The sequence below is a fragment of the Rhamphochromis longiceps genome, linkage group LG13, assembly GCF_057381845.1.
Source record: "Rhamphochromis longiceps isolate RC_006_pf linkage group LG13, R_longiceps_female_GT1.1, whole genome shotgun sequence".
Classification (NCBI taxonomy): domain Eukaryota; kingdom Metazoa; phylum Chordata; class Actinopteri; order Cichliformes; family Cichlidae; genus Rhamphochromis; species Rhamphochromis longiceps.
Genome location: NC_140569.1, coordinates 10460912 through 10485450, shown reverse-complemented (window position 1 = coordinate 10485450; position 24539 = coordinate 10460912). Strand labels below are relative to the sequence as shown.

At 42.7% G+C, this 24539-nt stretch overlaps 2 protein-coding genes across 28 annotated transcripts in view; one reads left to right on the top strand and one right to left on the bottom strand.

Annotated features, from left to right (window-relative positions):
* Positions 1-17333, top strand: part of ccdc88ab (coiled-coil and HOOK domain protein 88ab) — a 63995-nt gene extending 46662 nt beyond the window's left edge. The window contains exons 17-38 of one of the 9 annotated variants that reach the window (XR_014914283.1): positions 133-426; positions 714-896; positions 1350-1628; positions 1878-2002; positions 2243-2381; positions 3047-3223; positions 3310-3471; positions 4727-5004; positions 5169-5312; positions 5434-5620; positions 5743-5888; positions 6024-6116; positions 6446-6645; positions 8455-8532; positions 10490-10726; positions 10848-10901; positions 11701-11787; positions 12416-12505; positions 12859-13139; positions 13322-13775; positions 15566-15671; positions 16450-17333. Coding sequence is in view for 7 of the 9 variants with exons in the window: in XM_085427520.1 (XP_085283646.1) it covers positions 133-426; positions 714-896; positions 1350-1628; positions 1878-2002; positions 2243-2381; positions 3047-3223; positions 3310-3471; positions 4727-5004; positions 5169-5312; positions 5434-5620; positions 5743-5888; positions 6024-6116; positions 6446-6645; positions 6949-6996; positions 8455-8532; positions 10490-10726; positions 10848-10901; positions 11701-11787; positions 12416-12505; positions 12859-13139; positions 13322-14212 (4173 nt within the window). In the remaining 2 variants the exon portion in view is untranslated. Of the gene's footprint in view, positions 1-132; positions 427-713; positions 897-1349; positions 1629-1877; positions 2003-2242; positions 2382-3046; positions 3224-3309; positions 3472-4726; positions 5005-5168; positions 5313-5433; positions 5621-5742; positions 5889-6023; positions 6117-6445; positions 6646-6948; positions 6997-8454; positions 8533-10489; positions 10727-10847; positions 10902-11700; positions 11788-12415; positions 12506-12858; positions 13140-13321 lie in introns of all 9 variants that reach the window. The other 8 variants (XR_014914282.1, XM_085427519.1, XM_085427520.1 and 5 more) reach the window with 8 other exon arrangements.
* Positions 17334-20057: 2724 nt separating this feature from the next.
* The window catches only part of camk2g2 (calcium/calmodulin-dependent protein kinase (CaM kinase) II gamma 2), a 94995-nt gene continuing 90513 nt past the window's right edge, over positions 20058-24539 (bottom strand). For all 19 annotated transcript variants that reach the window (XM_085427534.1, XM_085427525.1, XM_085427535.1 and 16 more), the window contains 2 exons: positions 24049-24300; positions 20058-22965 (listed from right to left, as the gene is read on the bottom strand). In XM_085427534.1, the coding sequence (XP_085283660.1) occupies positions 24068-24300 (233 nt within the window). In that variant the 3' untranslated portion in view covers positions 20058-22965; positions 24049-24067. The remainder of the gene's footprint in view (positions 22966-24048; positions 24301-24539) is intronic.

Here is a 24539-nt window from a genome sequence, read left to right as displayed (position 1 = left end):
CCTCTTATCTTATCTCACATTCAGATTTATTTTATTTTTTTTTTTGGAAGCAATTGTTGGAGTAAGATGAAAAGAATTTGGTGGTATTGCCAAATGCTTTGCTTCTCATCTTTGTTTCCTGTGTGTGTTTAGGTGGCTTCTTTGGAGAAGGAGAATAGTGAGCTTGAGGCAGAAGGCCGCCGCCTCAAGAAGAAGCTGGACACCCTGAAAAACATGGCCTTCCAGCTGGAGGCTTTGGAAAAAGAAAACACTCAACTGGAGCAGGAGAACCTGGAGCTTCGACGCTCAGCTGAGAGTCTCCGCTCGGCGGGGGCTAAGGCTGCTCAGCTGGAGGCCGAGAACAGGGAGCTGGAGAGCGAGAAGAGCCAACTGAAACGCAGTCTGGAGCTGCTCAAAGCCTCGTCTAAGAAGACTGAGAGATTAGAGGTAATACAGGTCATACAGCGGGTACATATGTGATTGAAGAGCAGTGAGATGTAACTGTGGGAATAAATTTCTTTGAGAAATAAAGCAGATATATGCAAATGAAGATTAGTGGCCATCTCGGCACAAACGAAGATGTTTATTTAAGAATGTGAAGAATCCGTTTTAGTTTTGTAATTTATTATCACTGAATGCTGTTACAGGGGATCTGACATATAGTTGTCTTCAGGGAGAAGCACAACTAGTTCATAGATGATTTGAATTTCCTAATCTGGCTATTCCTCTCCCAGGTGAGCTACCAGGGCCTAGATACTGAGAACCAGCGCCTGCAGAAGGCTTTAGAGAACAGCAGCAAGAAGATCCAGCAGTTGGAGGCAGAGCTGCAAGAGGTGGAGTCTGAGAATCAGTCCCTCCAGCGTAACCTGGAGGAGCTCAAGATCTCCAGTAAACGTCTCGAGCAGCTGGAGCAGGAGGTAGGTAATGCTTAAATGTGGAAATGGACTGAAAATGAAAGAATTAAAGGTATTTTGAGGAACTTGCAGTTATTTGTCCAGCTCAAATATATGGCAACTAGTGGGACAGCTTTAGGCGTCTGTTACTTTTGTTGGCATTGATTAATGGGGTCAGTCACACTGGCTCAAAAAATGTAGTTTCAGCAGACTGAATTCTCCTAAATAAATCAAAAAAGTGAAAAATGATCTGGTGCTTAAGGAGCATTGTACTGCCGCTCTGATTCTTTTTAGTTTATTTTGAAATTATAGCGCGATTCCCAGCTGAGTTGGATTAACCCAGATTATTTGTCGTATACATTTTTGGCCTTTTGAGCAAATCTTTGTCCAAGTTCAGCCAAACAAGGCATTTAGACAAAGAGTAATCCCAAATCATATTTAACCATCTGCTCTCCATTACATTCGTTTCTCCTCCAGAACAAGGCTCTGGAGTTGGAAAGCTCCCAGCTAGAGAAAGACAAAAAGCTCCTGGAAAAGGAGAACAAGCGACTGAGGCAGCAGGCTGAGATCCGCGACTCAAAGCTGGATGATAGCAACCAGCGCATCACTACCCTGGAGAAGGAAAATCGTACAATGGGCAAGGAGATGATCTTTTTCAGGGACTCCTGTACGAGAGTCAAGGACCTGGAAAGGGAGAAAAAGGAGCTGGTCAAACAGGCCACGATCGATAAGAAGACCCTTGTCACGCTCAGAGAGGTAAAAATAGCTGTTAGACTATCAGACATCTGCAAATATTATCTCAAAACATATTAAACCTCTTGATTTATATATTGTAGAGGCCATTCATTGTGTATTGAAACAAATATTGATAAAATTAAGAATTTGTGACTAAAAATTTGTTTTTATATCCCTTTTAATAAACCTTGCAACCAATTTGATTGGGTTATTTTTAATAATATGTCTGTTGCTAATATGGAATTCAAAAGCATGTAATTGTGTGTTTAGGAGCTTGTGAGTGAGAAGCTGCGGACTCAGCAGATGACCAATGATCTTGAGAAACTGACCCATGAGTTGGAAAAGATTGGACTGAACAAAGAGAGGCTCCTGCATGACGAGAGCTCAGACGACAGGTGAATATTATATCTGCACACAAAAGCTAAACCATCCTCAGATTCAGCTCGTATGAGAAGCCTGTCAGCTTGCTTGGAATCAGAATTATTACAAAGCACAATCACTAAAGTTAAGGCTTAAAATGAATCAAGTCTGGTGAGGTGTAAATGACATGCTTTGATTTTAAACAGCGTTTCTTTCACAAACTCACTTTGCAAAAACAAACACTCATCTGGACTGACCTGAACCTTTATCGTCAGGTTTAAGCTCCTGGAAACCAAACTGGAGTCGACCCTGAAATCAACTCTGGAGATCAAAGAGGAGAAAATTGCTGCACTTGAGGCAAGACTGCAGGAGTCCTCCAACCTTAACCAGCAGCTTCGCCAGGAGCTGAAAACGGTTTGTAACACAACCAATGAATTTTTTAAAAATATGGATTTGTATCTGTGAGTCTGCCGTCTTCTGCTTATCTAAAGTGGAGTTGTGCTGGCAGCAGGTTGACGAGACTATTCCAGATGTCATTCTCTCCAGCCACACTCTAGTTCTTTCTGGGCAATCCTAAAGCATTCCTGAACTCCCCAGCCTGTTCTGTCTCTTGAGGCCTCCCATCTGGCATCCTAACTAGATGCCTGAACCATGTCAACTGGCTCCTTTTTAAAAAAAAATACTTTAATATAAAACTTGTTCATTTACAGATGTTTAGCATTGCCACATTAAAGAAAACCCCATTATTAAAAACTTGAATATGCTTGCTTGTCCACTTGAGATCAGCGTGTCCCAGCATCTTTCTCGTACACTCAAACGCTAGAAACAATGAAAACATCGAAGACTTGTCAAGGCCGATGCATTATTTATTTTATCCACTCTTCGTTTCTGTCTGCACTTTATCTATTTATAAGGGCTGATGTGCTATAGGAGATGTCTGCTTTCCTTCAGGGAGGTGTTTGTATTTTGAACCTGCTGACACAAATCTAATCCAAAGCTGTGAAAAAACATGAGCCATGAACAGGCGGTCGCAGGAATTGAAATGTTTAATTTTGTTGACTTACTATTTTCATCCCCAGGTGAAGAAAAACTACGAGGCGCTCCGGCAGAGAGAGGAGGAGGAGAGGATGGTGCAGAGCTCGCCCCCTAAAGTGGGGGAAGACCCTCAGGCTGTCAGTAAATGGGAGAAAGAAAGCCATGAAGCAACCAGAGAACTGCTGAAAGTCAAAGACAGACTCATTGAAGTGGAGAGGAATGTAAGTTTAGATACTGTCAGGAATGAATTATGTTGTGAATTTTGGTTCTATATTTTCCTGTCTAATATCATGTGTCGTCTTCCCAGAATGCTACTCTGCAGGCTGAGAAGGTGGCCCTGAGGAGCCAACTCAAACAACTGGAAACCCAAAACTCCAACCTGCAGGCTCAGATAGTGGCTGTGCAGAGGCAGACGGCCTCTTTACAGGAGAACAATACAACGCTACAGACGCAGAATGCCAAACTACAGGTAATCCCGTCACACCTCTCACAGCTTGGTGTGTGTTTATGGGGAATTTTTCACACTTCTTCCAGAAGCGCATTTGTGAAGTCAGAGAATGATACATGTTGGAACAGGATGGGGCCGTCCCCAAACTGTTACCTCAAAGTTAGGAGGATGAAATTGTCCAAAAAGTCTTTGTATGCTGAAACGTTAAGAGTTTCTTTCACTGAAACTAAAGGGCTGGGCCCAGCTCCCAAAGAACAGCCCTACACCAAAATCCCGCATCACCCAAACTTTATACTTGTCTCAGTGCAGTCAGGCAAGTACCGTTCTTCTGGCAACCGCCAAACTCATCCATCGGATTGCCAGACTGAGAATCGTGATTCATCACTCCTGAGAACACGCCTGCACTGCTCTATAGTCCAATGGTGGAGTGCTTTGCACCACTGCATCCAACCATTTTTTCTGTCTGGTGAAGTAAGGCTTGAATGCAGCTGCTATGCCATTAAAACCCTTTCCATGAAGCTCTCTACTCAGTTCTTGAGAACAGAGAGTTTGGGTTCTGTAGCAATTGACTTTGCAGAAAGCTGGCAACCATGCATATAGTAGGCAACAGAGCTTTGTTAGCCGTTCTGACTTGGATGGCACTGCATCGTGCCTTTATAGCCTCCACTGTGTACTGCCCTGTTTACACTGTTGCCTTGCCCGGCTGCTTAGCTCTCTGCTCTGGATTTACACTTGTCCTCCCTGTTTGGCAGTAATTCAAACCCTTCTTAAGGGTGGAGGGATTTACACAGTAGCTATTTCTCTGTTTGCATGTGTTGCTTTGAATTGGGCACTGTTTGAGGACATTTGTATGTGGGGTGGGCTAGAGGTAGTTAAGAGTTTTTTAAAAAAAGGTAGAAATTGTAGCAACACCAGGACTCCGTGTGTGTGTGTGTGTGTGTGTGTGTGTGTGTGTGTGTGTGTGTGTTCATAGTGTGAATAAACACAGTAGTCATGTCTGTAGAGGGATTTGAGAACTGGGTGCTGCTGTGATCATAAAGGAAAACATGTAAAGAAACAGCTTTCATGCTGATGTTTTGTAGTATTTTGAAGCAGGAGAGCAGGTTGAGGGAAGAGTGCCCCCTACAGACCAAAGCCCCATCAGCTACTGCTTCCAAGTTCTTTGATGTTTGATTTAAGGGGCTTAATGCTGTTCTTATTCACACGCCACACATCACTCTTATCACCTCTTTGCGTAATATGTCCTTTTCTCCCTCTGCCTTTGTCCTCTTTTTAGGTGGAAAACTCAACTCTGAGCTCACAGAGCGCATCCCTGATGGCCCAGAACGCCCAGCTGCAGACCCAGCAGAGCAGTGTGGAAGGAGAGCGTGAAGGAGCGCTGAGGGAGAAAGAGGAGCTGAGAGCTACCTATGAACTGCTGCTGCGCGATCACGAGAAGCTGGCAGCGCTCCACGAGAGGCAGGCAGCCGAATATGAAGCGCTGATCGGCAAGCACGGTGGGCTGAAGACCTCCCACAAGAGCCTGGAACAGCAGCACAGGGACTTGGAGGACAAGTGAGATGTGGTTTAGGAGCTTGGGATGGGCACATGCTCAAGTCTAATTGCAGCTTAAGTCTCATTTGTGACTTTAGTTTGTAGTTTGGCCGCCTTTTGCAAGGAAATATGGTCCTGGACCTAACGACATAAGTGTTAAGGTGTGTGTCTGTTTGCGTATGTAGGTACAAACAGCTCTTGCAGAGAAAGGGGGAGCTGGAGGAGCTGGAGAAGAATCTGAAGGAGCAGCAGGAAAAGATGGCCCTGGAGAATCAGACCCACCAAGCTACAGCTGACCAGTACAAACTGCTCAAAGAGGAAAATGATAGGTCAGCTCAACCTTTTTTCCATAACCTTAAACATTATGCTCACATTAGCACTAATTCATCAAAGGGACTGAATTAAATCAATGAGGCCGTATACCAAGGAGTCGATTTTCTCTCTCCTCAGGTTGAATAGCACCTATCGTCAGCTCTTGAAGGACAATGAAAATCTCCAGCTGGACCATAAAAACCTAAAGAGCCAGTTGAACAGTGCAAAGCTGGACCAAACCAAGCTGGAGGCTGAGTTTTCTAAACTGAAGGAGCAGTACCAGCAGCTGGACATCACCTCCACCAAGCTAACCAACCAGTGTGAGGTAATGAGTCTCTCTTCTCTTCCCTTCAGGTTTTCTCATGGTGTCTACCTTTTTAATGTATCATATTTCAAAACACTGCTTCTAAAGCCAAATATGAATGTATCTGTCTATGTTTGTGTTAGTTGTTGAGCCAGCTGAAGGGAAACTTGGAGGAAGAGAACCGTCACCTGTTGGACCAAATCCAGACTTTGATGTTACAAAATCGCACACTGCTGGAGCAGACCATGGAGAGCAAGGACCTGTTCCACGTAGAGCAAAGACAATACATGTAAAACTCACAAAGAAATATGCCAGAACCATGTATCTGTGTTTGTAAATGCAAATATGCTGCCTTTATGTTTAGAGTGTATGCATTCTTGTCTGCTTTTACTGTGCTTTTATCTTCTCGTCGTCCAACCTTCAGAGATAAGCTGAATGAGCTGAGGAGGCAGAAGGAGAAGTTGGAGGAGAAGATCATGGACCAGTACAAGTTCTATGACCCTTCACCTCCACGCAGGTGCATAATTTGTTTCCTTTAAATGACATAAAATTGAGTCAAATTGGTAAAGTTCTGCATACATGCTGTCTTGTATTTTGAGATGGAAAAGCAGTGCAGCATCAGGAAGGGAGTGCATCAAATATTTATTACCTGCAGAGCATCATACAGCTGTATAGTGGAAAATTTTTTTCTTAACCCTGATAGTCATTTGGGCTTTTGGCCTAAAATAAAATTTCAAATGCATCTAGCCTTATATATCCTTTATATGATTATGTATTGATTTTTTTTAAATTCTATTTCCTTTTGTTCGTCTGTTATTGAGTGTCTGTCTCATCTCTGCTTTACAGGCGCGGCAACTGGATTACTCTAAAGATGAAGAAGCTGATCAAGCCGAAGAGCCGGGACAGGATCCGGTCTCTCACACTGACTCCATCTCGATCAGAGTTTGGAGACAGTTTTCTGATGTTTCCCCAGGACAGCCAGGACAGCTCATCCATAGGCTCGGGCACCAACTCGCTAGATGACACGCTCTCACACATGAGCAGCAGTGAGTCTGAAAGAACCAAACACACACAAGATTGCACAGTTATAGTTTCAACCATCACTGAAGGAACTTCTTTTAATGTGTTCACAATATTTTTTTGTTACAAAGAGAAGGGAAACTCTTAAAATACTGTTTTGTAGTACACACAGAATTAGTGAAACATTTGCTAACAGCTTTAATTTGATGCTGAACTTTCTTCACTGACACATAATGGCCTACTTTGTGAGTGTGGCTTTGTATGCCTGAGTGACTGAATGGGTCTTCCCTCCTAACTGCTCCTTTGCTTCTTTATATCTCTCTGCAAAGGGAGGAGAGGGCAGCAGTCTCATGCCCAAGTGCAGGGTTCCTCCAATGGTATGCTGCGGATGGGGAGGGTGGGAGGGGTTTGTGACCCGACTGTCACGTCTTTCAGGGCATGTTTTTGTGAGTCCATTGTCCATATCACTCAGCTGTCGTAGACATTACGGCTGAGCTGTGCAGGCTGACTCTTGACCTCAGACCCGGTTAAAGATGCAGAAGCATTTCTTGTGTTTGAAACAAATTGAGGTGCACTCAGTCAGCTGTTACCAATGCTATTAAACTCAATCACTGAAGAATAGTACTATTTTATGTAGTTACTGGCATGTCCACCATTTCTGAAGAAAAGTCGCTTTAACACTTTCGCTTCGTGTCACTGGAGTCATTGTCATTTGCTAAGCTGTAAGATTTAATATCTTGGAATTTGCAGAATAATTTGGACTACATATATGTTGCCAGCATACTCGCTCAAGGTCGAGCTGAATCAAGTGCACCTCATGGTTTAAATATTGGAGAAAAAAAAAATCTAATCCCAAGATGCTTTGCTCTCAGGTAACCTGTCGATCTGTTCAGCTCACTCGTAAATAAGAAACGTCCTGTATCATAGCATCGTAGATATTAAAAGGTGCAATGCGTTGCCTGGTTATCGCGACCTGGCTTGGTTGGTTGTTTTCAGTTGTACTGACATTAACTGTAATCACCAAGAAACAACTAAGCCACATATTTCTGCTATGTAGCACAAAGTTGTCAGTTAGTGTAATGAATCTGTTTTTCACAACACACAAGATAAGAGGTAAGACAAAGAGAACGTAGCCTTTAACAACCATGTAGTAACATTTGCTAAAACACTTGCGTACAGTACAGAAATTACACAGTCGAGTGTGCTGGAACAGCAGCTATAAACCTCTCATTCTTTGAGGTTCTTGGGAAAGTCTTTGCTGGAAACACTGTAGTGCTGTTTTTTGCTGTTAACCTGCCCCTTCTTGTTCTCCTGATTGCACCCTTTAATAATTTTCATCTTGTCGTCTCATCTAGGTGTGGAATGTGTTGTGTTGTGTACAGAATGTAATGCCTGGAAATAAGTTGAGAATGTAATATACAGTGGTCAAAACCATTAACATGAGAATGTGCGGATGATGCTGATTGTGTGCAGGAGACGGTGTGTGTTTTGCATAATGTGTGTCTGTTTTTCTATTGTTTACAATTTGTATAGATTGAAATACCTTACACTTGACTAACCATCTAATAGGCTCTCTAATATTATAATCCACATGTTTTTAAAGTCATATATTATAGTTGTTGTTGTGTCTGTTGCAGTGTTGTCTGTTGTCCAGTTAAGGTGTCCAGGAGCTCAGCTCTCTCTCCCCTGGTTCTGTTTGTGACAACATTAACCACATCCCTCTGTTCTGCCCTTCTTTTCTTTCTTTTATTTTGCTTTTCCTTCACCTCCCTCCTGGTCTTACTCTGTCGCTCTCTTCCCTCCCTACCTGTCTGTCTCTGGCTGTGATCGGACAGCTATAAAAAGGTTGCCTTTCATGAGGAACAGATCCAAGGACAAAGACAAGGCCAAGGCCATCTACCGGCGCTCCATGTGTAAGATCTCTGTTAGCTGCCACGCTAGCCTTCATCTGCCTCCTCTCCCTCCTCTTGTCGCGCTAGGAGAAACAAAGGAGGAGCAGTCACTGATGTCAGGGTGGCGGTGGTGAGGGACTTCAGTTTTCAGTCACATCTGCAGAATTCAGTGTTTAAAACTCCAGAGTTTTATCATCCATGTTTTAGAGATGTCTGCAAAGGACCTACCAGAGGATCAATTTTTAAATTCTTTATAGAATTTATCCCATCCCCCTGCCGCTCTGCTATACCTGGTGACATCAGTGACTTGTCCTTAAAATTTTTTCCTAGTAATCCCCACCCATCCCATCACTTCTGCCGCCACGTCTGCCGCCGCCACTTTCTCCTGTAGAGTATCTTCCAAGTCTTTACTCACTTTCCTCTCACTATTTGCAGATGAATGATTAACACAACCTTAACACTAACTTTAGTGTTTGTTAGGGCTAAACTATAGGAACAGTGGTGATTTATTTTTTTCTGTTTTGTTTTGTTTCATTTTCACCTCTGGACCAAAACCATGTCATTTGGTCACTTACAGTAATGTGCAATGGGCAGCTTTCTTGTGTGCTTTGTGGTTTTATTTTGTTTGTGTATGCTGAATGAAAGGCCGTGTGTGTGTGTGAGAGAGAGAGGGTGTGTGTTCAGGTGAGACAGCGGGAAAGACTGTGGGTTTGCCTTTCATGCGCCTGAGAAATGTGTGCTCCCGTCTTTGATTACAGCATGACAAAGAAAATCACTAAGTGCTTGATCATCGCTCGCACTCACCATGGAGGACTTGAAATGGAGCCTTTATTCTGTCTCTCTCCCTCCGTCTGTCTCTCTCTCTTCTCTGTCAGCGTGCTGCATTTCAGATCTTATTCTGCTGACATGGGCTTGCCTCGCTCTGATTTATTTATTTTTGTGTGTGTGTGTGTGTGTGTGCACAGCACCACCGCCGTCGCTCAGAGCAGCTTTGCATGTTTCCATGCTTCTTCTTCGCTGTCGGCTCAGTAATCAAAGTGCATAGAGACGGTCAGGGATGTCAAAAAGTGTCTGGCTGTGACCGACCGTGCACTTTGGTTGATATGTTGTTGGCTTTTAAAATATTATTATTATAATGCTGTATGCCTGCAAGTGCATTGAGTTTTAAAAGGCTTGGACCTGTTATTCTATAGCATGAATTTATTATTGAATATTGACTTATATCCACTGATAATTATAGTCTAGATCTGCCCTGTCAGAGTCCTTCGAGAAGCAAGTCTCAGCACTGGGTAGCCATTTTGAAAAGCCTCTGTACAGATGTTTATTGCTATCATCTAAATGAAAGCCGAGAGAAGTTATAGTTCTGTCTGTGCACAGTTTCAAAACGTTACAGCTTTGCTAATGGCTCAGTGCTGACACAACTTCTCACATGATCTGTGCTCTTCTCGTTTCAGCACAGCCAATTCATGATACAGTATTACAGCGCATCTTTGCTAAGATAATGAATATGAGATGTGCTTTTCTTATATGAAACTTAAACATGATTGGCTAATGTATTTTCCATTTTGTCAGTTGATTTGCTCTGCTGGGGCAGCAGCGGGATAACCGCCACCTTTGCTTTTACAGAATCCTTTTAGATTATTGAAGGATTCTTTGAGGCCACGTCTGTTTCCTGTAATGTCTCTAGGCACATTCCCAATGGTAACTTAGCCTTTGTCTCCAAGAGGGACCTAGATGAGTGTCCTGTGTACAAAAAAATGTTGTAAAAAAATCTTTGCAAGGTTGTTCTTCCATCGTAAGCATATTTTAGCGACCAGTTTCTCTGATTTTAGTTTGCCTTTAAAGTCTAGATGGATTAAATTGAGACTTCTGTAAGATAAAATGGCTATAAATCCTGAGCCATTACTTGAGGTAAGATTATATGTATTAAAATGTCTAATCTCAGTTTTTTTTCTTCATGCCAACCCATCCATCCTAGCTATGAATGACCTGCTTCAGACCATGGCAATGGCAGGTGGTCCTGAGGCTCAGTGGGCGGGCAGCAGTGAGAATCTAGACGGGGCTGAAGCCGGAGATGCCAACATGACGGGCAGCAGCAGGCGCAGCGGGCAGCGCATGAAGGAACTCGCCTTTTCCACCAATGCCATTGATTGTGCCACCCTCACCCTGCCTAGTTCAAGTCACAGTAGAGCCAAGCACAGGCTTCAGGTCAAAGGTCAGGATGCCTGTTTGTGGAAATACATTGTGTTAATTTCCTCATTGCATTTAGTTGACGAAATTTGTTCAGAACAGAGTGAAAAGAAGCCGTAGCATGACTGCACCCTTTATCTCAACAGACAATGCCTCCTGCGAGGATGTCGCCAGCTCATTGGATGATCCCAAGAGTCAAGGTAGAGTAAAGCTTCACACGACATCAGCACGAAACTGTGTCAAAGAAAAGCGCCTGCAGTCTCTCAGCACCAGGCTGGAATCTAACGGCCCCTTAAACAAGAAATGAGGGGGGGAAAAAACAGGTCATGTCCTCAGGAGTCCCACTGATAATCTTTGGGCTGCCTTCCTGCACTTTGATTAAGCTTGATTTAGAGTTAGATGGGAGCAAAAGAGACGGGGAGAGGGAGACAGATCAGCCTTTGCTGAAAGCAGGATTGACTTTAATACAGGCGCTAGGGTGTTATCCAGGGCAGTTAATCTGGATCCAGGCAACACTTGATCAGGTCTGTGTCGCTTTAATGTAGATGACCCAGTTGCTAAACAGCCACAAAACTACTGGCACACATTCCTTAAGTTAGGTCTACAGACAGATTTCTCTTGTTGTGCTTGAGTGCTGCAAACATCTGCACTTTTGATGGTCAATAAACTGGTTCCACAGGATATTGTTCCCAGAATGAGAGAGAGAGAGACTATAGTGAGACTCATTTCCCACCTCATCACTGTAATGGTTGAAGGACGCCCAGTCTCACTCACACACCGGATGTTGCTCAGAATGTATGAGCCATTAGGTCATCGGATGTTGTAGACACTAATGGTAGTTTGAGACGTGTATTGATTTTTTCCCCCCCTCCCCCAGACTCTGTAAAAAAAATTTTGTTTCCATCTGCGTTTCATTAAACTTTATTATTTTTGAGCAGTATTGAGTTGTCATGTTACCCTTTAGGTGTGTTGCATTGTATTTTTTTTGTTTGTTATCAGGGCCACAGAGGTATATGTCTCCCTGCCATTTGAATCGTTGTGCTGTTGGTCTGAGCGCTGTGTGCAGAGTGTCCTGTAGCATCTGTAGTAAGTGACAGTTACTCAGGACTGAGGATCACTGTGGGGCCACAAGCAATCCGCTGGTTTCTGACTCTGATACTGATCTGTAACATTGGGGTTGATTTGAAATTCTAATTTGGTGTCAAGCATGTCGTGAAAACCGGTTTGAGATGATTTCACGGTCACTGGTTTTCAGTTGGGGCTGTCCCTGTCAGCACTGGAAAGAGCAAGTTCATGTTGTCTTCACACCTTTCCTTTTACTCTTTGTCTTCCTTCTCAGTTCCTAACATGGCCTGTCATTTCCTCTTTAATTACTAACAGACTCACACTTGTATCGTCAGTCACTTCCCCTTTATTGGTGGGAAATCGTTCCTTATATTTGGGTGTCCCTGCCGTCTCTGTCAGTAGTTCCTTTGTTTATTGAATGGACATATTGGGGCTGCAGCCTGGCATTGAGCCACCTTTCCTGTCTCTCTGCCTGGCATGTGCCATCTGCTCCCCCAGCAGGAGACGTTCTGTCAGGGTGTTGGCGTCCGTATACGTGTTACTCCTCGCGTTGGTGCATGTTGGTGTGGATACATGTAAGCGTGTACAGATATAAATCCTAACTGTGAATGTATGTGTGCATGTGTCTTACCTCTCGTCCCTTACCCAGCCGCCAGACCCTCCAGTCTTCATAGCAACAGGACTACCAGTAGTAATAGTAACAATAACTCCCACCTCACTTCTCCTCTGGAGGGCAAAGGTATGCTCCTCCTTTCCTCTTCCTCTGCTCCTATCCACTTGTTACTCTTGTCTTCTTCTTTTGCTCCCTTTCATCTCGTTTCTCTCATCATTTCTCAAAAAATTAATTTTTTTTTCTCGCGCAAAAATGTGATCAAGTTGGTTTGGTTCAACTTTAAGCCATTCTCTTTTCTTCATTGGGTAGAAAGCAATAAGTCATGATGGTAATAAAATTAGATCTGAGTTAAATTATGAGATTGTTTTTTCAATATAATGCTTTTTAAATTGCATGGTGTGTTCTGAAAGTGTGGGGTAGTCTGATCACTACTAATGCAATCAGAAATCTTGTAATCCATGCCTCCCCTCGTCCTGCAGGCACATTGAACGGCAGTCTGAGCAGGCCTCACAGCGAGAGCAGCGGCGAGTTCAGCCTGAGTCTGGACCAGGAGGTGTGGTCCAGCAGCGGCAGCAGCCCCGTCCAGCAGCCCACCTCCTCACGCTCCTCCCACCAGAGCCCCCTGCAGCTGCGCAGATCTCTTGACCCATCCGCCGCCGCGGGCAGCGCGGTCCAGTCCCAGATCAGGAAGACGGGATCCCCAGGGAACGAGGTGCTTTCCCTGCAGCAGTTCCTGGATGAGGGTATTGATCCTGCAGAGGTGAGGCCTGAAATTCTGCTATAAGTGCTGTTCTTAGATTTATTGGATTACAGCCTACATATGAAGTGGACTAAAATCGAACATGTTCTTTATTAGTCAGTTCAGATAACGTTTGGAGTTGGACGTGAATTGTTTCCATTGTTATTTGTTCTGTCCTTAATGCTGTTTGCTGTCTTTTGTAGTCTGGCAGTCAGGAGAACCTCACTGTAGACTCTCCTCGCCTCTCCACCTCCTCTGAGCACGGCCAGAAAGAACGCACTGTCACAAAGGGCCGGGGCATACTGCGCTCGTCCAGCGGGAAGGCAGCAGCAGTCAGCGCTGACCGGCCTCCGAGGTCTTCCGGACAACCAGGACGCCCTTCCCTGCGGAAGGCCGAGAGCACACGGGTGAAAGGCTCCGCCCCAATCCGCGCCAGCCTGTCTTCACAGGGCAAAGCGACCTCTGTCTCCGAACGGCTCGATTCAGCCTCCTCCACCCTGCCCCGGGCCAGCAGTGTCATCTCCACTGCTGAAGGTACCACACGGCGTACCAGCATCCACGACCTGCTGTCCAAGGACAACCGGCAGCCCGTTTCGGTTGACGCTCCTGCTGCTGCTGCTTCCACCAGGGCTGGGCTACGCTCGCAGCCCACACCCAGTGAGTACCACCCCAACAGCACCAACCTTAAGGGACCCCTCACCACCATCACCCCCATGCCCAAGTCAGTCAGCTTACCTTGCAATAGCTCGGAGGACCCCGACCTCTCCACCCTTGAGTCTTTCCTCGGCCCTTCCTTCACTGTAGAATCTGTATTCATGGACTCCATCTTTAGTGAGTCAGCAGACAAAAACCTCCCCTTCCTTTCTCTTAACCCCACCTTAGTCAGCAACATCAGCGGGCCTCCTGTTACAAATAAGACCCACCCTCCTCCTGTGCCGCATCACATTCGCACCCAAAACCAGACCCCCCACAGCCAATCAAACGGCCAGGTGAGATCCAGTGAGGGTGTTGATCAGAGTTGTGTAAATAATCCGGATCAGTCACTGAGCCCAGAGGAGAGGGAGTCTCTGTGGTACGAGTACGGCTGTATCTAAATGACGGGGAGGTTTCTGGTTTGCTGATTTTAATACTTGACTTGAAGAGGGAGGAACAAAAGGATGGATAAAGAGCAAAGCCATTTCCTCTGCATGTATTTGTCAGAGTACTGTCTGTCTCTGTGTGGTGTATGTGGGTCATTTTTCCCTGTTTGCTATGGTGCTGATTGGTGACTTTACTTTCATTTTTAATATTTTTTTAACCCCCATTTTCTTTTCTATGATGCGGGACTTTGACTGTTCTTCCGTCCAATACCCTTTCACACATTATTTTTACCTCATCAGATAAGTTTTACCTGGCTAACATTATACTATTATCTGCTGCAGTGAGGTGATACATTTTATCTTGGGAATGAGAAGAAATAGAGAATTATCTAAAGCTTTCATGTGAGGCCAGAACACACAGAGCAAGTCGGTTCAAGTCACACCAGGAATCATAAAAACAGCAGGAAAAGCTTTTTTTTATTTTTATAATGAGCATAATGAGCAAAGCATTCTGGGGCAATTTCTACATAGTAAAGTCAGATAATAGGTTCACTTTGCATTTTCTGTTTATTATGGTGATTCTTGGCAAGTCCCACTTTTCACCTCCTAAATTGCATGGCTTTGTTTTGTCTGTTTGACCTGAAACTTTCATTTGGATTGCTGTGATCAAAATGGTTTTCATCAGTTTGTTTCTTATGATGGTGTGTGCTGTTTGTTTTTTACATTTGATATCTTTTCTGTTTTTCTTTGCTGTGTACACGTTCACTGGAGTGTTTGCTCCCCTCTGCAAATGGATTAATATGATCTGGTGGATCTAAGCTGACCTCCTGGGCTGGTGACAAAATGATGAAGCTTCATTCCCAAAACAATCAGGGCGGCATTTTTAGTTTGAAACGTGAAAGTTGACGGAGAGGACACAGAATACAGCATGGCAATAGTGATTTGGTTTCACGCAGTTTATGATTGTTTGGGGGTATTTTAATTATTTTTTTTAGAACGTGGAGTTGATACTGTAAGTTGATTCATTTGAGGTTGTTTTGTGAATGAAGCGAACATCATTCCTTTTGGTATTTTCTCCTGACACGCCACAAGTTGGATAACTTGAGGTGATATTTGAGACTGACCTATCTTGTATAGACTGCTATCATTAAGTTATAATCAAAGACGAGCACTACATGTTGTGCCAATACTAGTTGAACTGCCTGTATCTACGTCCTTATTTATTTCTGCTTTTGTACTCTTTAGTTGCTGTTTTGAAGTTGCTATATTGTATTTATCTTGATTCAAAGTATCCGCAGGTATGAAGTAAATGAAAATGGTCTGTCATCACTCTGCAGATGTAACATAAGCGTTGCCTTTGTCCTACAGATGTGGAGGGCAGAAAGTCTAAAAGCAGGAGCGGGGAGCCGCAGCAAAGCTGCTAAACCCTGTCCCCCCCACCCTCGTCTGTCTGCTACCATGCTGTGAGCGCGTGGTGAGTGAGCGAGCGGGAGGAAAAGGGGGAGGGGGGTGGGGAGGGTGGGGTCAGTCTTGTCTCCATGGGAACCTAAAACATGGTGTAACAGATGTCGTCCATCCTGCTGTGCGCTTGCTTTCCCCTGCTTCTCTAAGCTGTTACCCTTCTCCCTCACTGTCCTGTCCATCCCCTCACTGTCACTGTGGTGCCAAACGCCTGTTCAAGGAGCCTGATGAGACCCGTCTGCATGGCATATGGGCCATTTTACCGTGTAGCTCTCAGTGTATGCTGCTTCCCCACCCCCCCTTGGATCTCAAATCCCTTGACAAGACGAGCCATTCGGCTCCAGCAGCTCACCGTTTCCCACTCCTTCATAAAGCATCTCATGCTGTTGGCGAGTGCTGAGTGAAGAAGTCGGTGTTTGCAGGCTGCTTATTGTTGCTGCATGGCTTTGGTGTAGCGCTCAAATCCTTCCCTCTTGCATGTAGATCCAGGCGTCCTTCTGTGTTCCCTTGTCACGTCTCTGTCTTTGCTGGTACAGCTTCTGATCTCTAACTTTCTCCTTTGTCTGTTTTCCATCTCCTTTCCTTCTTTTATTTTTCTCAACTTTCTTGTCATCTTTCTTTTCCTATTCTCTCTACTCCTCTTTGCTTGCTTGGGACTCAGAGAAAGGTGGCCTTGGAGCTGTGTGTCTGAAGCCTAGTAGGGTGAATCTGCTGAGACCGTCTACAGTGAGAAAAGATTGTAAAAGCCTGTCTCACCCCCCCCCCCCCCCCCCTTTTTTTTTTTAACCCAGGACACTTCAGTAGAGAAAAGTGGCTTCCTTCTCTGTTTTCTTCTTTCTTCCTTGAATCAAGGAAACAACTTAAAATTATTAGAAAATGTTACAGTGACAGTTTTTATTTGTTTTCTTTCCACTAAGACTCCAATGGCAGATTGCACTGCCACGTGTCCTTCAGTGTGACGGACAGTTAGACATGCACTAGTGTCTGTGGACTAAAATTAAAGTGCCAGTGTTCACACGACAGCCAACAGGGCAACCTTGAACCAGTGAGACAGACCTTCTTCTGCCCAGTGCCATGGTCATAAAACATTTTGTAACTGGGCAGAACGCACAAACAAAGACAACATGAAGCATGTCCGAAGAATCACAATCTGCATGGAGCAATCAGTCAATCATCCCGCTTCCTTTATCCAATCAAAGAGAACAGTGTTCAATGGAAACATGCCAGGATGCCAAATGGACTCGGACAGGAAGCCATGACAGCTTGATTGAGTGAAGGTAGTGTGAGAGAGAAGTAGAGACTTATCATGGGAGTGTTTCAGGTCACCTATAAGGCAGAGACACACCCTGAGAAAAACCCTACATGTAGTTCATCTTCACCCTTCATTTTCATTTCACCAAATGGCACTGAAGCATCTCATTTATCACTTCCATTGCTGCTCTAATCCAGAGAATAACTGTAAAAGCACAGTCTTTACATTCTAAAAAGACACTCCGTAAGGAAGCGTTTAATAAATCTGTCTGAAGTATAGGTGACCTGCGACCTGCCCAGTGCAAACGGAGCATGTGCAGACTTCTGTTGTGTTGAACACGTTGGCAGTGATGAGACCCAGTGTTTTCCTCCTTTTCCACTTTTACATGAATTCATTTGATGTAATTAAAATTCATCAAGACTACCTGTGTGCGCTCTTGGTTTGTGTGTGCATGTGTATATATAGTCGGGGTACTCTGTTATGAGAGTGTAGTCTAATACAACAGCGCTGCAGTGTGAATCGTGTTGGAGTTCTATTTGAGCTACTGTTTGTGGTCCTTTCCTTTTTCAAAGGTGAAACACAGCAACTCAAATGTAGTTCTTGCAGTACTTGGTTGTTTATCTTACTGCTGAATTACTCTTGATTTCTGAGTTATTACATTTAAGCAGAATTGGTGTGTGAGTAACTTTACACAGTCAGATTTAAATACCCCAAATATGTATAAAATAGCCAGTGCAATAGCTGGTGTAGTGTAACGTTAATTTGTAACTTTAGTAGATACGCATAGTTAAAAGTTAATGCAGTCTAGTACTGAAGTGCTGCAATAAATTTTACCATCATGATGTAGGCATGAAGGGAATAATTATGTAACAGACTTTGTTATAAAATATCCATTAATGGATAAAATGACGAGAAAGGAAGGGCTGCCTTTGTATAGAGGAGAGATATTAACGTCTTCACATGCAGCCAACTTCAAACCATCAAGTCAGTGATGGAATCGAACCTCATCCAGGCTCACTGATGGGAGAAGGATGACCAGGAGTCAGAGGTATGGTTCTTAAAGGCAAGTTGCGTATTTTCTGCTGCAAGCAGTAGTTAAAATGTTCTGCAGCGTGCTTGCAAATGATCCCTTCTTACTTATACTGATCATTTAAAAAAAAGCCTCTAATTTTCTCTGAAAATAGAACATTGTGTTTGTCTCCCAGGGCCCATTTAACTTTAAAATATGCATGAAGACTGGACTTTGTTCCCTAATAGGCACATGGGAGGCAATGTAGGCTGAATAAAGGGATGGATGGTACAGAAATGGATGAACCAATATATTCTGTAATTTCATGTTACCTTTAACTACCAATAGACCTTAGAGTGGGTTGGGTAATGAACACATTTTAACCAATGTAAGTAACTTGCTATTAATCTCATTGCAGGCACAGTTTTCTCCAGTTATATATTAACATTGTTTATCTTGCAAATTTTTTTTACATTAACAGTAAAGCTTTGAATAAAAAAAAAAAACACACACTTTTTTTAATGTATGTTTATTAACTGTATGGTCATGCAAAAATCCAGCATCCAATTGAAACTCTGACATGTTTCCCCCTTTTTTTCTTTTTTTTTTTTTTTTTATTGTAAGGTTACAATGCAATAAATTCACTTTCAAGGGGCACATAAAAGCTAAGGCTTTTGCTAATCTTTTAAGCATTTTAAAGCGATTTAACATCACTTGATTTTAACATCTCAGCCTTTTCATAACCTTGAGGATGCAAATAACATAGGTTTCCATTTCTTTATCAAGTAAACAGTGAAAAATTACCAGAAAGTAGACATGCATATTTCTTTCATTTGTAAAACTGCATATATAGTGTTGCTGTTAAAGATTGTGGTTTTTAAATTATCCTCTTTAAACATCTGTTTTAAGCCTTTCACAAATCTTTTCAGCTCCTCGGTTCACTCGGGTACACTCTTAACACATTTCACACATTTGCCAAAGTATTTGGAGAACCTGACTGCTGAACACAATAGGACTTTTGAAAGAATTCAAATGCAGGAAAGCTACTTAAAGTATAGGGAATCATTATTCTCTTATATGCATTTGGTGCTTTTTCCAAAGTTAATCTGTGCCCTAAAGTGATCAAACAGCTGATTTATCCAACAGCTGACATCAGCCAAGGAGAAATACGGATTATATGTGGTGTGACAAAAACTGGAAAACTGAGAAACCAAAACTAGATCTTCCGGTCTTTAATATTCTAGGTAAGGGTTCAAAAATTGAACGACTCACAGGTAAGTTTATACTTAACGTCGAGAAAAAGATTCTTTGAAACTGCATTAATTATAAAATTTGGACCATGTTAAAGTTGCTTTGTGAAAGTGGATATTTCTAAAATCATCTTACGCACTGTTTAGATCCATCGTAACTTGCTACTAGCAGTCCCTGTCTTGGCTTGTTGTTGCCATCTGCAATTAAGCAAAACATGAGAAATATCTAATTTTTAAGGTTAATTATGAGCAAAGAAAGTGGAGATGAAATTTAAAGTGTATATTTTTTCCATAATATTTTTTACTAAACACACCCAATTCAAAGTAACCAGGTAAGCATATGCACAACCCAAAATCTCATGCTCTTAGCTCTGGTTCATGTAAGTTAATATTTTATGAGCATAGAAGCTCTAGCCATTTCCTGTTCAAACCTTCTGTTTGTGAGCGGCAGCCAATCAGGAAAAAAAGCTACCCCCTAAGACCCGAACTCTTCCACGACATGCATTTTTAATTTCTCTTTGATATTTGGGCATATTGGGGCCCGATGAATGTAAAAACAAAGAATTACCAGATTTTTTTTTTTTTAACCTTATTTTTGTTTTTAAGAAAAGAGCAATTTTGATAGAACAGTAGCAGTATGTCCTCATAAGTGGATATCAGGCCCTTGTAGAGCAAAATTGAGTATTTTAGTCTAAATAACCCAAAATGTGTTGTCCACATATGTGGACGCCAGGTCCTAGGAGGTTAAAGGAGGGGGACAGGACAGAATTGTTTTAAGTTGAATAATAAAGTCAGTAAAAGTCCAAGAATAAAAAAAATATGGACTTGCAACAGGATACAGATGGATCTGCACACCACCTGTGTGACTAAAGTCGTGAGCAGACTCACTGTAAGGTCACAAACGTTGACGAATCACTGTTAACGTTTAACTGAAAACTTATTTGTTAAGCCTGTGCAGCTCACATATTAACATCAATGATGGCTCACTTGCAGCCTAACAAAAGCAGACCAGAGGTGAGTGCAAGGGCCCTAAAATAGTCAAAACTTAAAGGAATTCAGCCTTTAATATTTTTGGTTTTGCCTGAGCTTTCTCGGCTACAGCATATCAAAATATTTGAGTCTAGTTTGGTTTTGTCATAATTGACCAAAAAAAAAGCTTGATGTCAACTGTCCAAATACTCTGGCAAACTCTGATAAATTCTCCTCCTTCTAAGATAGTCGTTAAAGCCTAACTGTATTTTCCCCATTCCATTTAAACGAGCGCACACACACAGACACACACAATGAAAGAAAAGCATCTCATCAACAAACAACTGAGCACAAATGGAACTACTGAACCATACAAAACATCACAGTTTCAGTACTGGTTTTACAACGCTTCATTGTGGTGCAAAAAGTGGGAGGAGACACAGTTTTCATGGCATGTCAGATATGTCCACAGCACAGGCGCTTGATACAGTAGGCTGGGGCTCACATATGATTTAAATGTATTTACTTTTTCTTTTTTCTACAGTCTGTTTACCGTGTTAGCGCACAGATATGCGATGGTCCGAAGCTTCGATGTGGTTTCTGCTCTTAGGTGACCACCAGCAACAGGACGGGTGGTGCATGAGTTACTATTAAGCGGCGCCGCACGGGACAGGACAGATAGCAAGCCTCACCCCTCCACTGGTACAAAGTCACACACTCACAAAGTTTCTACGACACAGTGCTGCAAAGTTTAACCACTGAAACACAGATATGTTTTTTTTTTGTCCTCCTAAAAGGCAGAATCTTTGATCTCATGTGCTTTCATGATGTGAATTCCAAAAATATTTAACAAGAAGAAATCTTTATCCCAACATTTCAGCATTCGGTGTGTGCAGTGATCTGTGTGTGAGGGGATGAATCTCCATTCAATTCAAACCCTTAATATTTTTAACCTCTGCATAAAACAAATGGAAAATATCAAAGATTAGATCAAAACACTAACAGCTACAACATTTACAACAGAATCTGACAAAAAAAACAAAACTAAACGGGGCCAAATTCACTGACTGCAGTTGATCAGCGAAGGTCCCAGAGCCCTCTAGCCAGTGTAGCCCTCTTCCCATCGTGCCTTTTTTAAAATTTCCTCCTGTCCATTCCCTCGGCTGCATTCCTTTTTAAACATGCTTTTTTTTTTTTTTTTTTTTTTAAATAATGCCAGGACTTCACACAGAAGTACAGCAAGCCAAGACTGACAATATACAAATTATTTCAAGAACACAATCAGAACAAGAGACAGGCATAAGGGTGACATCATCATCATCACACGTCGTGGTGCTACTAAGATGGTAGTACGAACTGGTTAGCGAAGGTCACGACAAATGTGGAGATTGTAAAAGGGAAGGAATGATGAAAGTAGAGTGGCAGAGGTAGGGTGAGAGGGAAGGATTTTGGCAAGCATAACCTGAAGTTGCAGAAAGGTTCACTCCCTCAGAAGAGCGACCACAACAGCATCGAGTCTTAAGTGTCTGTGCAAAAACAGTACAGGCCATCAGAGAGTTAAGATAAATCATGCTTCACATCAAATACACACACACACATACACACAGACACAAACAAAACGAAACTAAAGAGTTAGATTGAGAGCATCCATGCTTTCAGACCAGGTAGTTTAGAGACGTGAGGAGCTTTAGACTTTGACCAATGGCGCTGCCTAGTGTTCCAATGCACACAGTGCAGGGCAGACAGATGGAGGCCTTCTGCAACTTCAGGATGAGCTGGCCTGGATGCCGTGTCTAAAGCTCAGGAGAGGCTCCACCTCAAAGGCTGGAGCACAGGGACTGTGTGTGTGTGTGTGTTGCATGTGAATATGTTTGTATTTACAACACGGGACCAAATAAAACGAGAAAAAAAAAAAGCCGAAAACACCATCACACTCATCTTCAGCTCCCCTACCTACACCTCAGAAGTAAATCATGCCTCCCTCCACCCCCTTTTGTCCTATATAAATATCCATTTATACACAATTCTGTTAAATAAAAACCCTCTTGATTAAAAATGATTATTTTTTCCAACACAAAATACTTTAAAACAGTATCCCTCATTCAGGAGATAAAACGTTTTTCAGAATACATATTACAAAAAGACAAAATAAAAATAAAGGTCCCTTCAGTAACACCTGAACCCCCTTAAAACATCGTGTGCAGATACTCAAATCTGACGCTTAAATCTGGTGTTAAATTCTAATATTAGTTGCTCCCGTTTCCATAAACCCCACCCACAAATACCTTACAACTCTAAAACGACTGGATTCAAACAGACGCTCTGAACAGAAATCACTTTTTCCCCAGACGTCCTCGCTGCCCCGGTCTCTGTGCGAAGTGTACTTATTTTTCATTTGTTATACATAATTTTGAACATGTTAATACTTTTCCACGTGGCAGACGAACAAAGAGTGGGGAAATGAAGGCCATGGGAGAAAAGGATCGGGACAGCATCACCCCTGTGTTGCCACCAGAAGCATGCACCATCTGCAAAAAGGGGCTGACATCAGCTGGGCCCCAACATCATCTAGCTAGGGTTGGACTGGATTGGTGTTGGTCGGTGTGGTCGGTCATTCAGTCGAGCTTTTAAGATATGCTTTTTTTTTTTTTTCTTCTTTTAATTTTTATTGTTTTTTGGTTTGTGGCTTTTTTTCTTTTTCTTTTTAAATTGTAAGGTATGTTTCCCACATTGGTGTTTTCCAAGCAGCCTCTTCCTGGGCAGGATCCAGACACCGCTCCGACCACGGAGAATAAATGCTCCCAATAGCTTTAGACTTCAGGCAAAGCTGGAAAAAGGAGAGCACTGCGGTTAGTGAGTAAGTTGTCTCGGGGTTGAGGATGAGAACTAAAGGACACAGAGCTTATGCTTTCCCACTGAGCCTGAGATCTGTGGACTCTTTTAAAAAGCAGATTAAAAACTAATCTTTTTAAACTATATTTTCTATCTCCTTGTCTTTGTTTTTAGCTATTTTCTGTGATAGTTATCTTGAAAAGCGCCACATAAATACACTAAGAATATTTTACTGTGTTATGGATTCTTCTCAGTTTCCACAGCTGGTGGACTGAATGCAGTGGGGAACACAGGGCATCCCTGTAAAAAGCCCCTTAATTTTTCTATTAAACTGACTTGTTTTCACTATTGTCTAAATACAGTGAAAGGAATATCACTCTTCTTTTACTTATACATATTACAGGGATAACTCAGTAGGTAGAGTGGTCGGCTTCCAATCCACTGACTGGCTACCCTGAGGTACCCCCGAGCAAGGTACACTGGCTGCCCACTGCTTCACTGAGTGAATGGGTTAAATGCAGAGAGGAATTTCCCCACAGGGATCAATAAAGTATTATCATTATTATTATATTGATGGACAACATGCTTCATATTGTATGCGACTCAGCTCTTTGCCTAATAACACTGAGTTTACTCAACAACTCTTAATATCTCTGATTACAATGAGTACCTTTAAACTCTGATGGATATCATTAAACTGTTGCACAGGCCTGCTTCTCTAATGTGCCACTAGAGTTTTAGGTGATCTAGCTTTAGCCGATGCTGTTGAAATTTTATACACAAAAACCAAAATAATGGAGTATCAGTTGTAGAAGTTGCCTAGTGACAGAAATAAAGTAGTTTGAATTAAAGTTGAATGCTAAAGTGTTTGATAATGTAGATGGGAGATGGACAAAAAGATTTCAGTGCTCTAAGTATTAAAAACTGCAATTTAGATTGATGCTGCACATCAAAAATCATTAAAGAACCCAATAACCTGTGCGAAGACATTTTGCAGTCCACATTAATGCTTTTATGCGGCATTGAACTGTTATTGCACCTTTCAGGCTGTCGTATTGAGGTGGTGGCATCACCTTACCTGGGCCTGAGTTCTCAGTTCACTGCAGGGGTGCCGCTGGCGCCCCTGAGCAGTGGAAGTGCACATTGAGCCATTTGGCGTCACGGCGATGCCACACACGAGTCTCCTCAGACTGGCAGGAACGCGGCCGTCCCTGACCGTCTATGTACTGCGTCAGACGAATGTAGGCGATGCAGGCGGCATCCTCGCCGATCAGATGGACGTGGGGGTTGAGGATGGTGGTGTGCACCGGTTTGCTGTTTTTACTCAGAACTATGATGGAAAAATGCAAAATGCATTAACTTAATTTGTAAAGGTAGAATTGACACATTGTAGTGTTTATGGCTTTAATGTCCCAGCTGCATTTATTCCATATATTTTTATTAATTTAATATTTTCTTTAATTCATTGGATTCACCACTTCAAAACACTGATGATCTGCTAGATTTTAGATTGTAAATTGGACAAATGTTGTTATTAAATTAAAAGAAAAGAGAAAAAGAGGAAGCAAA